Source organism: Engystomops pustulosus, chromosome 2 (assembly GCF_040894005.1).
Source record: "Engystomops pustulosus chromosome 2, aEngPut4.maternal, whole genome shotgun sequence".
Classification (NCBI taxonomy): domain Eukaryota; kingdom Metazoa; phylum Chordata; class Amphibia; order Anura; family Leptodactylidae; genus Engystomops; species Engystomops pustulosus.
Genome location: NC_092412.1, coordinates 114,880,182 through 114,894,062, shown reverse-complemented (window position 1 = coordinate 114,894,062; position 13,881 = coordinate 114,880,182). Strand labels below are relative to the sequence as shown.

The 13,881-nt window shown below is 40.1% G+C and overlaps 1 protein-coding gene across 2 annotated transcripts in view; it reads left to right on the top strand.

Moving 5' to 3' along the window:
* The window catches only part of HHLA2 (HHLA2 member of B7 family), a 40,440-nt gene extending 28,782 nt beyond the window's left edge, over window positions 1-11,658 (top strand). For both annotated transcript variants that reach the window (XM_072136078.1, XM_072136079.1), the window contains exons 4-7: window positions 784-1,092; window positions 2,499-2,735; window positions 2,845-3,135; window positions 11,406-11,658. In XM_072136078.1, the coding sequence (XP_071992179.1) occupies window positions 784-1,092; window positions 2,499-2,735; window positions 2,845-3,135; window positions 11,406-11,533 (965 nt within the window). In that variant the 3' untranslated portion in view covers window positions 11,534-11,658. The remainder of the gene's footprint in view (window positions 1-783; window positions 1,093-2,498; window positions 2,736-2,844; window positions 3,136-11,405) is intronic.
* Window positions 11,659-13,881: the final 2,223 nt, after the last annotated feature.

Here is a 13,881-nt window from a genome sequence, read left to right as displayed (position 1 = left end):
CAGCACAAACGTAGCACTAACGTTTGATACCAGTTTTGTTTGATTCGGGGGGCTGCTTGAACTTTTGAACTTCAATTTTTTGTTCATATATTCAAAACAAAAGCAGCACAAACAAAAATTTGAGCAGCACAAACCAGTACAAACATAGCAAAATTGTTCGGTCCCAGTTTTGTTTCATTTGGGCAATGTGGGGGGGGGGGTGGTTGACCTCTGATGACCTCTGGAAACTTTCATTAAAATCTTAAAAACGATAACGGCACAAACAAAAATTTCTGCTGCACAAACCAGCACAAACGTAGCACAAACATTTGACACCAATTTTGCTTGATTTGAACAAGGTGGGGGGGGGGGGCAACTTCCCTCAGGTGTAGTCTCAGGGGTTGGGCTTTGGTTTGGATGCTTTTTAAAAAATAACATGTGACTTGTCTGTGCTGCTGCTTAACTCTTGGCCCCCAAGAGATTATGCTTCTGTACACCTCCTCTCTCCTGCTCCTTCACAGAGCTCACAGCCTTGTGAGATAACAGTGGGGAGGGAGGAGCTTACAGGAGCACAAAGGTGGGGGCCAAAGCTGAGCAGTTTTCAGCACAGACAAGTCACATGCTTCCAAACAGTCAGGGTGCAAGGTAAGTGATAACACACATTACATTGTAATGCAAATGCTTTTAGAAAGCAGAAAGGCATATTTGCAATGCAGGTGTGATGGGATTATGTAACCTGTCTTTAGTAAAAAAAAGAGGTCCCTGGTGAAAGCAATAAGCAATAACATCTTTCATGTTTTTCAGGTGTCATTGTGGTGGGTGAATTAAACAAAAATGTCATCTTGCCATGTTCTTTTACACCTGGGGATGATGAAGTAATTCATTGGATTATTGGCGAGGACAAATATGTGATTTCATATTATCATAATAAAGATCAACTGGAGAACCAAGATAAAGACTATGTTGGAAGAACTGCGCTGTTTAACAATGAAATAAGTAAAGGCAATGCGTCTCTGCAAATAAGGAACTTGAGGAAAAGTGATGAAAATACATATAACTGCTATGTGGGAACAAGGACTGAGAAAACAGAATACATAACTCTGCAGGTTATAGGTAAGAAGCATTTAATGTGATCTATGTTTAAGGTTAAATTTATCTAAATAATAGTGCCAAAATTATGGATGCACAGATCCTTATAAACAGCACATCAAGACTGGTTAAAACTCAATGACCTCCGTTAGTCTTTCTCCAGCTCTGAGTGCAATGAGTTTATGGGGTTTGACATATTTTTGGATGAGGTACATATTTCTTGTTTAAGGCTTTTAAGGCTCAGCCATTTTTTGGATTCTGACATGCATCGCTTTATATGGTTGTAACTTTTGAACTCTGATACTTATCAAAGCGATTCTGAGATTGTCTTTTCCTCACCTGTTGTACTTTATCTTAGTTGTAAATTTTGGCTGATAAGTTTTGCTTTTATTTATAAAAAAAAAATAAAAACTGATGAATTGTTTGAAATATTTTCCATTTTCAAAATTTTAAATCATCGCGTTTTCAGGCAGATAGATATACCACCTAAACAAGTTGCTGAATAACATTTTCCATGTGTCTGCTATAAATTTTCATCATTTTTGAAATGTATTTTATTTTATTTTTAAAATAAAAATTAAAGGTCGGTTTTCCGTATTTTCAAGTAATTTTCAGAATTTACTTTTTGGGGGATAATTACTGTAAATACACGAGTATAAGCCGACCTGAGTATAAGCCCCTAATTTTACCAACGAAAACTAGGAAAACCTATTGACTCAAGTCTAAGCCGAGGGTGTAGTATACAGCCAGCCCCTATGTAGTATACAGCCAGCCAGTCCCCTGTAGTATACAGCCAGCCAGCCCCCTGTAGTATACAGCCAGCCCCATGTAGTATACAACCAGACAGCCCCCTGTAGTATACAGCCAGCCCCATGTAGTATAAAGCCAGCCATCCCCATGTAGTATACAGCCAGCCAGCCCCAGGTAGTATACAGCCAGCCCTATGTAGTATACAGCTAGACCCCTGTAGTATACAGCCAGCCCCCTGTAGAATACTGCTGCTCCCAGCGTTGGGAAGAGGCATTTTGGTGACAGACAAAAACATTTGCACCCCCAAAAAAAGTCACTATAGTGCACATAAATATGTACCTCTAGTCACAATTCTATACACATACTTGCAGAAGCTTCTTTCTCAAAGGGGTGAGATAAATTAAAAGGGAAGTTTTTTCAAATATATAAATCTTGGAAAAGAAGAGAAAAGGAAAGACTAATGTAACAACAGAAGAAAAACATCCGGTTTAGGAAAATCAAGGCAACATTTCAACTACCAATTATAGTCATTAAAAACATAGCTGTCCAATAGTAGAGAAAATTCCGCTGTCTACAAATCTCATTTGGATTCTGTAATGTTGTCAGTAGAACAATGCAACGTAAGAACCACAGTAAGGTCAAAGTTTCTTTTAGCTGCAACTTGTGATTTTGTTTTGCAGATCTACAACAGACAATGGAATATAAGTGGGATCATAATAGTCTACATCTCACATGTTCTGTCAATACCTCTACTTCTGAAGGCATTACTATAACGTGGTATGAGAATAACCAAGAGGTTCAGAAAAATCAAAGTACTAAAAGCTCTTATATTGTCCGAAATGAGTCTCTTACATATCAGTGCACTATATATAGCCCCACCGTACAAAGCAGCTGGACAGGTTCATGGAGAATGAAGGGTAAGGGTATAATTAATATCTAGGACATTTACACCAATGTATTTATTCCTTTTGCTGAAAATTGTTTCTGATTTAATGAACACCAATTAATTTTCTCTGAATTTATTAGAACCTATAATGAAGGATGACAGTATTACATGTGACTGCAATTTTTGCAATGGTACTTTCAATTCCAAATGGTATTTTAAAAAAGGAACACATGAAGTGGAAATAGCCTCAATGGACAAATCATTCCCCATCATTTCTACGGAATATAAAGACAGGATAGACAACCTAAACAAACACAATCTGACTCTAAGAAAGCTTGGTCCAAGTGACAGTGGGAATTATATTTGTGTAATTAAAATGGAACAGAACATGGATATTGAGATGACAGCTGTCAGTATCTCAGGAGAGAACGGTAAGCCAAATTGACTTTTTAACAAAATAGTAGTATTTGGTTGCTTTCTTCAGCAATGCCTCAGAAGTTTATCAGTATATATTTTAAAATCTGCTCCTTCATTTAAAAAAATCTGGTGCCCTTCAAAGTATTTCCCAAAGCTCAGGTACAGCGGCCTAGCAGCTGCTATTGGTCCTGCTGTGTCAGGGGTCCCTGGCACCCAACCTGCAAAACTGAAGAATGGAGATGTACACCATTATACATACTGAACACTGTATAGTATGCATATAACAGAGCACATCTTCCATGGTAGACAGCTGAGGCGGCAGTTCAGAATAAGAAATGTTGAGGGAGGGGGAAGCAGAAATGGCAGCACTAGAAATCCCTTATCTCTACTTCCTGACGTATATTTCCCCCATATAGTCTGCAGCTACTTGGCGGAAGTCAGATATGTGGCTTCTGAAACCCCACAGTGAATATAGACATATGTATGTATGAGTGTATAAGTACGTGTATATGCAACACCCCTGCCAATGTGTGGGCAGAGGAGTGTTTGCGAATAAGGCCCTCTATCTGTTAGGACCCATCTAGTGAGTCTGAGCAACTCATTAAGGGATAATACAGAAACACTGAGGTAATAGGCAAGCGTTAAAGGGGTTGTGTCACCATTGCACATTGCTGTAATTGGGTCCAATGCATTGTTAAAAGTACTTTCACCATTTACACTTATTACAAAATCTGCAGGCTTACTGAGATAACTCCTTTTGTTCTGGTTGCTGGCGCCCCCCGGTGGTAGCTGTGTCCCGTCCTGAGCAACAGCTGATCTGGCCGAGTCTGCGCACATGGAGTCAGTCAGCTGTTCTCCACTACAGATCACTCCACGGGCTCACAGCTCCTGTGCACACTGAGAGATCACCTGACACACTGCAGCCAATAGGAGGTGAGAGAGGAGGAGGGGCAGAGATTGTGCTGTGATGGCCACTGCTCACCAGCTACACAGGAGCTTCCAGCAGCAGATACAAGGTAACTGCAGCCAGACATGTCTGCTCAGAGGAGTCCTCTCCCAACATGGATCATAGCAATGTATCAGCCCTTTCCTCCCTCCACCATTAGTCAGGTCACACAGGAGGCTGCAGAGATAACACAAGTAACAGGCTGAGCTCTGACCTCTCCTAATGCAGTCCTCCTCCTGTACTCTCCTCCATGCACTGTCCCTCCATGTTACCCTGCTGTCCTGCAGTCCTCCTCCTGTACTCTCCTCCATGCACTGTCCCTCCATCTTACCCTGCTCTCCTGCAGTCCACCTCCTGTACTCTCCTCCATGCACTGTCCCTCCATGTTACCCTGCTCTCCTGCAAAGGAGCCCCTGTGCCTGACTAGCAGGGAAGTCGCTAAACATCAGCAACATGTGAGAAGCTGTCATCTATCTATCTCCTATCTCTCTATCTCCCTATCTATCTATCTATCTATCTATCTATCTCCTATCTATCTATCTCTCTATCTATCTCTCTATCTCCTATCTATCTATCACATATCCATCTATCTATCACATATCCATCTATCTATCACATATCCATCTATCTATCACATATCCATCTATCTATCTATCACATATCCATCTATCTATCTATCACATATCCATCTATCTATCTATCACATATCCATCTATCTATCTATCACATATCCATCTATCTATCTATCTCTCTATCTCCTATCTCTCTATCACATATCCATCTATCTATCACATATCCATCTATCTATCTATCTATCTATCTATCACATATCTATCACATATCCATCTATCTATCTATCACATATATATCTATCTCTCTATCACATATATATCTATCTCTCTATCTCCTATCTCTCTATCACATATCCATCTATCTATCTATCACATATCCATCTATCTATCTATCACATATCCATCTATCTATCTCATATCTATCTATCTATCTATCTATCTATCTATCTATCTATCTATCTATCTATCTATCACATATCTATCACATATCCATCTATCTATCTATCACATATATATCTATCTCTCTATCTCCTATCTATCTATCACATATCCATCTATCTATCTATCACATATCCATCTATCTATCTATCACATATCTATCTATCTATCTATCTATCTATCTATCTATCTATCTCTCTATCTCCTATCTCTCTATCACATATCCATCTATCTATCACCTATCTATCTATCTATCACATATCCATCTATCTATCTATATTCCAAGAAGTTAGGCAGCACTCCAGTTGTAATGTGCAAAAAAAAGTGGTTTTCTTTATTCCATGCTTTTTAAAGATACAGCAACGTTTCGACTCACTGGGAGTCTTTCTCAAGCCAAATAACAAGAGTGAACATCATACATATATATCAAACACAAGTGATCACGTGACATGTTAGTTCCCACCCCCGTCATTAGCATATTGCATCATAAAACTAGTAAAATTCATAAGAAATGATACAAAGTGATATAAATTGCATAGAAATAGACATTTTTAAAGTGCTGGTGCATTGGCAACAAGTAAAATGACTGTTATTGAACACCGATGTGTTAAGTAAAGTGCTGGATGCAGATTGTGCTTAGTAATAAATGTAATAAAGTTTAAAAACAAAGTGGGGTCGCTCACCGTCACGTCCACCAGCTGAAACAAGACTGTTGACCCTCAGTTGGCGAGTAGCGCTTAGCGCGCCAGAGTATATTAGAGCTTGACCCGCATGGATGGAACGCAAACAATGTTGCGCTCTAATGCGCATGTCTGGGAGGGTCACGTTGCCAGGGAGACTGTTCGCGTCGCACACGCGCTGTCAGATCTTCCCTGATGACACCTCGTCAGAAACCTGATGTTACTGGCACAGCAATAGGTGCATCTATGAGGCTTAAAACAGGGCTATATTAGGGGAGAGGTGGATATGCATAAACCCCAGAATCGGGGAGAAAGGCAAATATTAATTCCCCAAAGTCTCAACGGGACCCTTTAGGGGATATTTAATGAAGTAATAGCTATACTCCCAGCCCAGAAAAGACGTGAGTTGTTGCTGGCCAAAGTTGTAACAAAATATGTATGATAAAAAAACAATGTACAGAAAAACAATTGCAGAGGTCAAGCATAAAGGAAATATAAAGGATCAAAAGGAAAAGAAGAGGCGTCTTGGATCAGTCTTGTGACAGCCAAAAAATTGTGGAAGGCGGCAGTGAGGAAAACCCCATTATGGCTTTCTAGGTATTCGTATGATCTGTAAAAACAGAAAAGAGGTTTTTAGTAGAATTTAATGTCAAATTTGTGTATATTTACGTTGGGTGGTTCTTGTTATTATCAACTTATATCACATGAAAAGCAATAAACAGATAAGACAAGGCTCGACATTGACGCTGTCATTAAACAACACTTAATTTAAAATCGACATTCAATCCATTAGACCCTCCCAGACATGCGCATTAGAGCGCAACATTGTTTGCGTTCCATCCATGCGGGTCAAGCTCTAATATACTCTGGCGCGCTAAGCGCTACTCGCCAACTGAGGGTCAACAGTCTTGTTTCAGCTGGTGGACGTGACGGTGAGCGACCCCACTTTGTTTTTAAACTTTATTACATTTATTACTAAGCACAATCTGCATCCAGCACTTTACTTAACACATCGGTGTTCAATAACAGTCATTTTACTTGTTGCCAATGCACCAGCACTTTAAAAATGTCTATTTCTATGCAATTTATATCACTTTGTATCATTTCTTATGAATTTTACTAGTTTTATGATGCAATATGCTAATGACGGGGGTGGGAACTAACATGTCACGTGATCACTTGTGTTTGATATATATGTATGATGTTCACTCTTGTTATTTGGCTTGAGAAAGACTCCCAGTGAGTCGAAACGTTGCTGTATCTTTAAAAAGCATGGAATAAAGAAAACCACTTTTTTTGCACATTACAACTGGAGTGCTGCCTAACTTCTTGGAATATATCATTGGAGGATCCGTGGCCCGATCCTATTGTGCTTGCACCCGCCATTACTCTGTTGTTTGGTGTGCCGTTCTCATTTTCCTAAAGCATCTATCTATCTATCTATCTATCTATCTATCTATCTATCTATCTATCTATCACATATCTATCACATATCCATCTATCTATCTATCACATATATATCTATCTCTCTATCACATATATATCTATCTCTCTATCTCCTATCTCTCTATCACATATCCATCTATCTATCACATATCCATCTATCTATCTATCACATATCTATCACATATCCATCTATCTATCTATCACATATATATCTATCTCTCTATCACATATATATCTATCTCTCTATCTCCTATCTCTCTATCACATATCCATCTATCTATCACATATCCATCTATCTATCTATCTATCTATCTATCTATCTATCTATCTATCTATCTATCTATCAATCACATATCTATCTATCTATCTATCTATCACATATCTATCACATATCTATCACATATCTATCACATATCCATCTATCTATCTATCACATATATATCTATCTCTCTATCACATATATATCTATCTCTCTATCTCCTATCTCTCTATCACATATCCATCTATCTATCACATATCCATCTATCTATCTATCTATCTATCTATCTATCTATCTATCTATCACATATCTATCACATATCTATCACATATCTATCACATATCCATCTATCTATCTATCACATATATATCTATCTCTCTATCACATATATATCTATCTCTCTATCTCCTATCTCTCTATCACATATCCATCTATCTATCACATATCCATCTATCTATCTATCTATCTATCTATCTATCACATATCTATCACATATCTATCACATATCTATCACATATCTATCACATATCTATCACATATCTATCACATATCCATCTATCTATCTATCACATATATATCTATCTCTCTATCTCCTATCTCTCTATCACATATCCATCTATCTATCACATATCCATCTATCTATCTATCTATCTATCTATCAATCACATATCTATCTATCTATCTATCTATCTATCACATATCTATCACATATCTATCACATATCTATCACATATCTATCACATATCCATCTATCTATCACATATATATCTATCTCTCTATCTCCTATCTCTCTATCACATATCCATCTATCTATCACATATCCATCTATCTATCTATCTATCTATCACATATCCATCTATCTATCTATCTATCACATATCTATCTATCTAGTGATTTGGTTGCAATTCCTTAAAAAAATACACAGAAAGAGATTCAATCAACATGCAAAAATACAAAAGTTTATTAGTAAAAGTCATAAAAACAACTATTGCACCTACTTTTGTACAATCAATGCATACAAGAAGAGCAAAACAATGTATTCTCACAGCATCATGGTCGTCAGGCGGACAGTAAAGTGTAAATATGTCGGAGGTCTAGAAAAATGCAGGGACAGCAAACTCCATGCGTATCCTCTCTTCAAAGTGACTTCCTCAGGGGTAAGTGGCACTTTGGAGTGACGATACACGTGGGGTTTGCCTCCACCTACACTTCCGCCATGCATGTCAACCTGACCGACCATGATGCTGTGACAATACATAGTACATGTGTACTATGTGCAGTGCCCTGTGTAGTGTGCAGGGGGCGCCAGATTCAGGATTTCTGGCGCACGTTCTTCATGAATCTGGTGCCCCTGCACTGCTTTGACAGAGTGCACCAACTTTTTTTGGTGCACTTTTAACATGGGGCGTGTGACACATTTCTATTGGACTTCTATTGGATCAGTAAATGCAGGGACTATTTGAGCACAGCAGGTGGAAGGAGACTCTGAAGGCTGAGCGCTCTGTAGTGCTGAGATGTGGAATAACTGCAGCTGTCAGTGCTGTGCATGTGCCTGGCCCCTCCCACATCTGCTTCTGTGTGGAACAGAGTAGAGGCAGAACAAGCATCATAATAACAAATAGAAAGGTATCTTTACTTCCAGGTAACCTTTACAAATAGATTTTTGAAATATTTTAACCTCTTTGACAGCTTTTTGTAGTCAATTGTTTTGTGGCATAACCCCTTTAAGTGTATGTAAATTCTAACCAATTGTATTGCACCATGTACACTGGAGTGTGAATGGAGAGTTAGCCACCACCTGAGCAGGATAACAAAACCCCAGGACAGGGAGGGGCTAGAGGTCTTCTACCATTCTACCACAGAGGTCCAGACCACAAGGTTTTGCTTCTGAGCACAAGCTCCTAGGCCACATCTCTTACCACAGGAGCTTTTAGGAGAGCACATGTTCTTAGAATACCAGCACGCAGAATGAAGAGAGAGACCGTGTCAGTCCACCATCAGGGCTGATATCAAGCTATTCCCAGGACTAGAGTTAGGAGACTCAAAGCTGCAGCTTTCACAACTGGACACAGCTACATCCCAGCCTGCATCTACTACAAGGCTGGGGAACCAATCCAGAGGGCCACTCTCCATGACCACTCCAGTAACCAGGAATCTGTTCGGAGATCATTCTGGCCCATTGCCTGCAGTTGTTCTAATAAAGAACCGAGTTATTTTGCACAACGTTGCCTCTGTCTGATCCCTGGATATGGCTGTACCACCACGGGCTCCACATCTTACAGATATTAAGGGGTTGCCCCAGGGAGATTCAGTACATCAGCCTCTCCCTCCATATTTCTTGCACATACCACCTGCTGGAGACCTGTCAGGCTGTAGGTCAGCCCTACTGTCCTCATACCAAGCACCCTATACACACTGACACCCCCCCTGTATACACAGCCTTCCCTGTATACACTGCCTCCCCCCTGCACACACAGCTTCCACTGTATACACTGCCTCTCGCCCCTTTATACACAGCCTTCCCTGTATACACTGCCTCTCCCCCTGTATACACACCCTTGCCTGTATACACTGCCTTTCCCCCCTGTATACACAGCCTCCTATGTATACACTGCCTTCCCAACAGCCGTGATGTCTGTGAATGGAACACAGGTCGGTGTGCGTGATGACATTCTCATGCACATGCTGGTCTGTGTCCTGCAGAGCAGTGCAATGTGCTGCACCACTCCGCCTATAAATTACCTTAAAGGCACCAATGTCATTTATTTTTCAGGTAGCATGGACTTGCAGCCATGCTGCTTGCCCTCAGAGAGAGGAGTTCTGACTTGCTGCTGATGGAATGTTTTCATGTTACCCCCATAATATAACAGACACAAAGGGGATGAGCTGCCATCTTTTCTTCTCAGAACTCAGTTTCCCCTCAATCATTTGCCTTTTAAAAGGGACCTTTTATATAGTTATTAAGAAGTTCATTTTAGTCCTGAAATAACTCACCTATACCCTCCCCCCTTTTCCTTGTCCTTCAAATGTATAGATTAACATTGTGGAAACTGTTATGTAACTAGGCTGAACAAGAGAAATTTCAGCAGCAGGTGGCAAATAGCTTCAACTATACTCTATAACAGTGATCCATGTCCCAAACTATCTTATTTTAATAGTGTGTAGGCCCCTGCTCTGAGTGTGCATTGGAAGAGCTAGAGCAGCGGTGGCAAACTTATGGCACAGGTGCTAGAGGTAGCATTCATAGCCCTCCCTTGTACGTACCCAGGCAATCAACCCAACACAGTTTGTCACACATGATTCTAGGTATCCCAGGCTACCAACATTCAGTATAGGCACTATGGTTTCTAAAAGCATTAGTAGTGTTGGAGAGGATACCTCAATCGTCTTATGTAATGTAGCTCTTCAGCAGTGGGCCCCAAGATTAAATTTTACTGGTGGGCCCTTGGTAAACCTTTTAGACAGTGTCAGACTGGGATGCCATCGATGTGTTACAGAAATGCAAGCAATTAGGAGAATTATATGAACTTTCTAGACAGATGTATTGTACATAGTCCTCTGTTCGGGATAGTAATGCCGCTCCATAAATGTTTACTATCATCTCAGTACCAGTCCATTCTTGAGACAATCCTATAAATTAAGTTACAACCCAGCAATTAGTATATGAAAAAACACAATTTAACATTTACAATGTGTCAGGCACCTATGGTTATCCAATCCGCCCAGGATTCCTTTATACTGGTAAAGGCTAGATGATACCTATTAATATATGGTAATATTGAAATGTACACACTCCTGAGATTTTATTTTTACTGCACAAAGATTGTGACTATACATACCATAAAACATAAGAATACTGTATATCATTACTATAATTGTATAGGACATATACAGTAATATGTGTTTATATATGATTAATGAATAGTTTGTTACATTTCACCAGAGAATCACAAATTGAATGCAAAAAGTCATCGGAAAAGATGGATACTCCTGGTACCATTTATTCTAGTTCCATTGGGTGCAATATTTAAAATATTGAAAGACATGAAGAAAGCAAGACCGAATGAATAAGCAATCCTATAGCTGGAAGGAAAAGGATGCTGAACAGTCAAATGAAGTATTTATGCAGAGGAATGAAGACCAGAAGTATTAGTCCATGTAATAGGTGGTGGAATAAATGTTTGGTTTGTCTCAAATGTTTGTTTGGCTAGTAACTTCTTTCTATGGAGAACAGTGGGGCAGATTTAGTAAGCTAAAGGCGCCAAAAATGTGGCTCAATTTGCACCAAATAATCAATCATAAAGAGGCATAGCTTTAAAGCAAACCTGTCACCAAGAATGCCATTTTAGCTGGTGACAGGTTACAATAGCCTATGCTATGCTGATTTTAAAAATGCCTTTGTCAAGCTGCGCCCGCTGATACTGCCAGAGGGAGGTGCTGGGGGCCCCCTTTGCGGAGGACAAGTCAAGGCTGCTATCTCAGGATCACGGTCAGGAAAGGTGCCAGGGCCAGACGGCCTGTCTGCGGAGTATTATAAAATACTAGTCCCCGAAGTAATCCCGCTACTCACTGAGCCATTCAAACTGACATATCGGGATGTCATTATGGCAGACAGGTTCACAGAAGCCAGGTCTATACTCCTAAAACCTAATAAAGACCATGACTCTATTAAATCCTACCACCCTGTAACTTTGCTCAATTATGAACTCATGACATCCATTCTGGCCTCCCGTCTGCAATCTATGATACCTCATATATTACACCCGCCACAGGCAGGATTTACAAAGGGGCGCCACGCGTCCAAAAACATTTGGCATGTGATCACAGCTACAATAGCAGTAGTAGAAAGCGACGGTCAGGTCTAAAAGCTTTTAGGACTGGATGCAGAGAAGGCCTTTGATACAGACTCCTGGCCTTTTTTTACAAGCAATATTGGGCAAAAGGAACTTTGGTAGACCCTTCCAAAATTGAATCAACCTGTTATATACAGGATGCCACACTACAATCACGGTTAATAAAAAGAACACTCCTCAGATATATTTAGAGGAACCAGACAGAGCTGCCTAACATCTTCTCTTCAATATTTCTCTAGAGGGCATACAACTGGGAACCAAAGAGATCTGAGTCTCTGCTTTTGCAGATGACCTAATACTGGTAGTGTCTAAGACATGTTTACAACAATTACTGGAGGACATAACTAGGATAGGCTGATTGTCAGGCTATTCTTTAAATTTAGACAAAACAGAGGCCCTATTATTGAGAGGCCTGGCTAGGCCTCTCTGGACAAGGAACTTCCCCTTTAAATGGCAAGCCTCTTCCCTCACGTACTTAGGCATACAGATTACTAAACAATCCGTCAAGCACTACAACATGAACATAGCCCCCAACATACAAAATCTAGAACAGACAATCTCCAGATGGCAACATCACTCTTTCTCTTTCATAGGTAGAGCCAACCTACTTAGGATGGTGGAGTTCCCTAAGCTGTTTTATCTCCTGCAATCTCTGCATTGACCCTAAAACTCAAAGACTTCAACAAAATTGACTACCTATACCGGAAATTCATCTGGGGGCATGTCACCCAAGGATAGCATTTCAAATCCTCCAGCAACCTAAGCATAATGGGGGGCTCAACTTCCCTAATATCAGGGCATACATCCTAGCCGCTACTATGAGGGTTATTGGGGACTGGATACACTGTACCTCAATATACACAGACATCTTCATAGACCAATATTTTGCTGCAGGGATGGGTCTAAATAATTTGTTACACTCCACGTATGACCGCCTGACCACACAGACAAGAACTAACCCCTTACTAATGTCCACTTGGCGTGCGTGGTCAAGGGAGATTTCTCGCCTGTTAGGGGCATTTCACAAGAATCGGACCCCCCCTGCAGTGCTTACCGGGGGGTCCGTGGTTCCGATTGCAGCCCTGGGATTGCCAGTGCCCAGGGCTGCCCGATCTGCTTCCCGGTGCCGGGTCCCTGCCTTCTGGCAGCATGCTCAGTGTGTTACATTACACAGTGTAATACATCTGTATTACACTGTGTAAGGAGAAGAATAGCTTGAACAAGCGATCAGTGGATCGCTTGTCCAAGCTAACCTGTAAAAGTGAATAAAACAGTTAAAAACATTAATTAAAAACATTTTTTAATATAAAAAAATTAATTAAATAAAGTTAAAGTCCCCTAAACATAAACATTCCCTATACACATGTAATAAAGTAAAAAAAACGCCAAAAAACCCCACATATTTGGTTCGCCGCGTCCGTAACAATCCATACAATAACTCAGAAACATTATTGGGCCCGCTCAGTGAATGCTGTAAAATGCTGTAAAATCAGAAACTCAAAATTGTATCCGATTTGTTTTAACCCCTGTAAAACAATTAAAGGGCTAACAAACTTCATAAAAGTT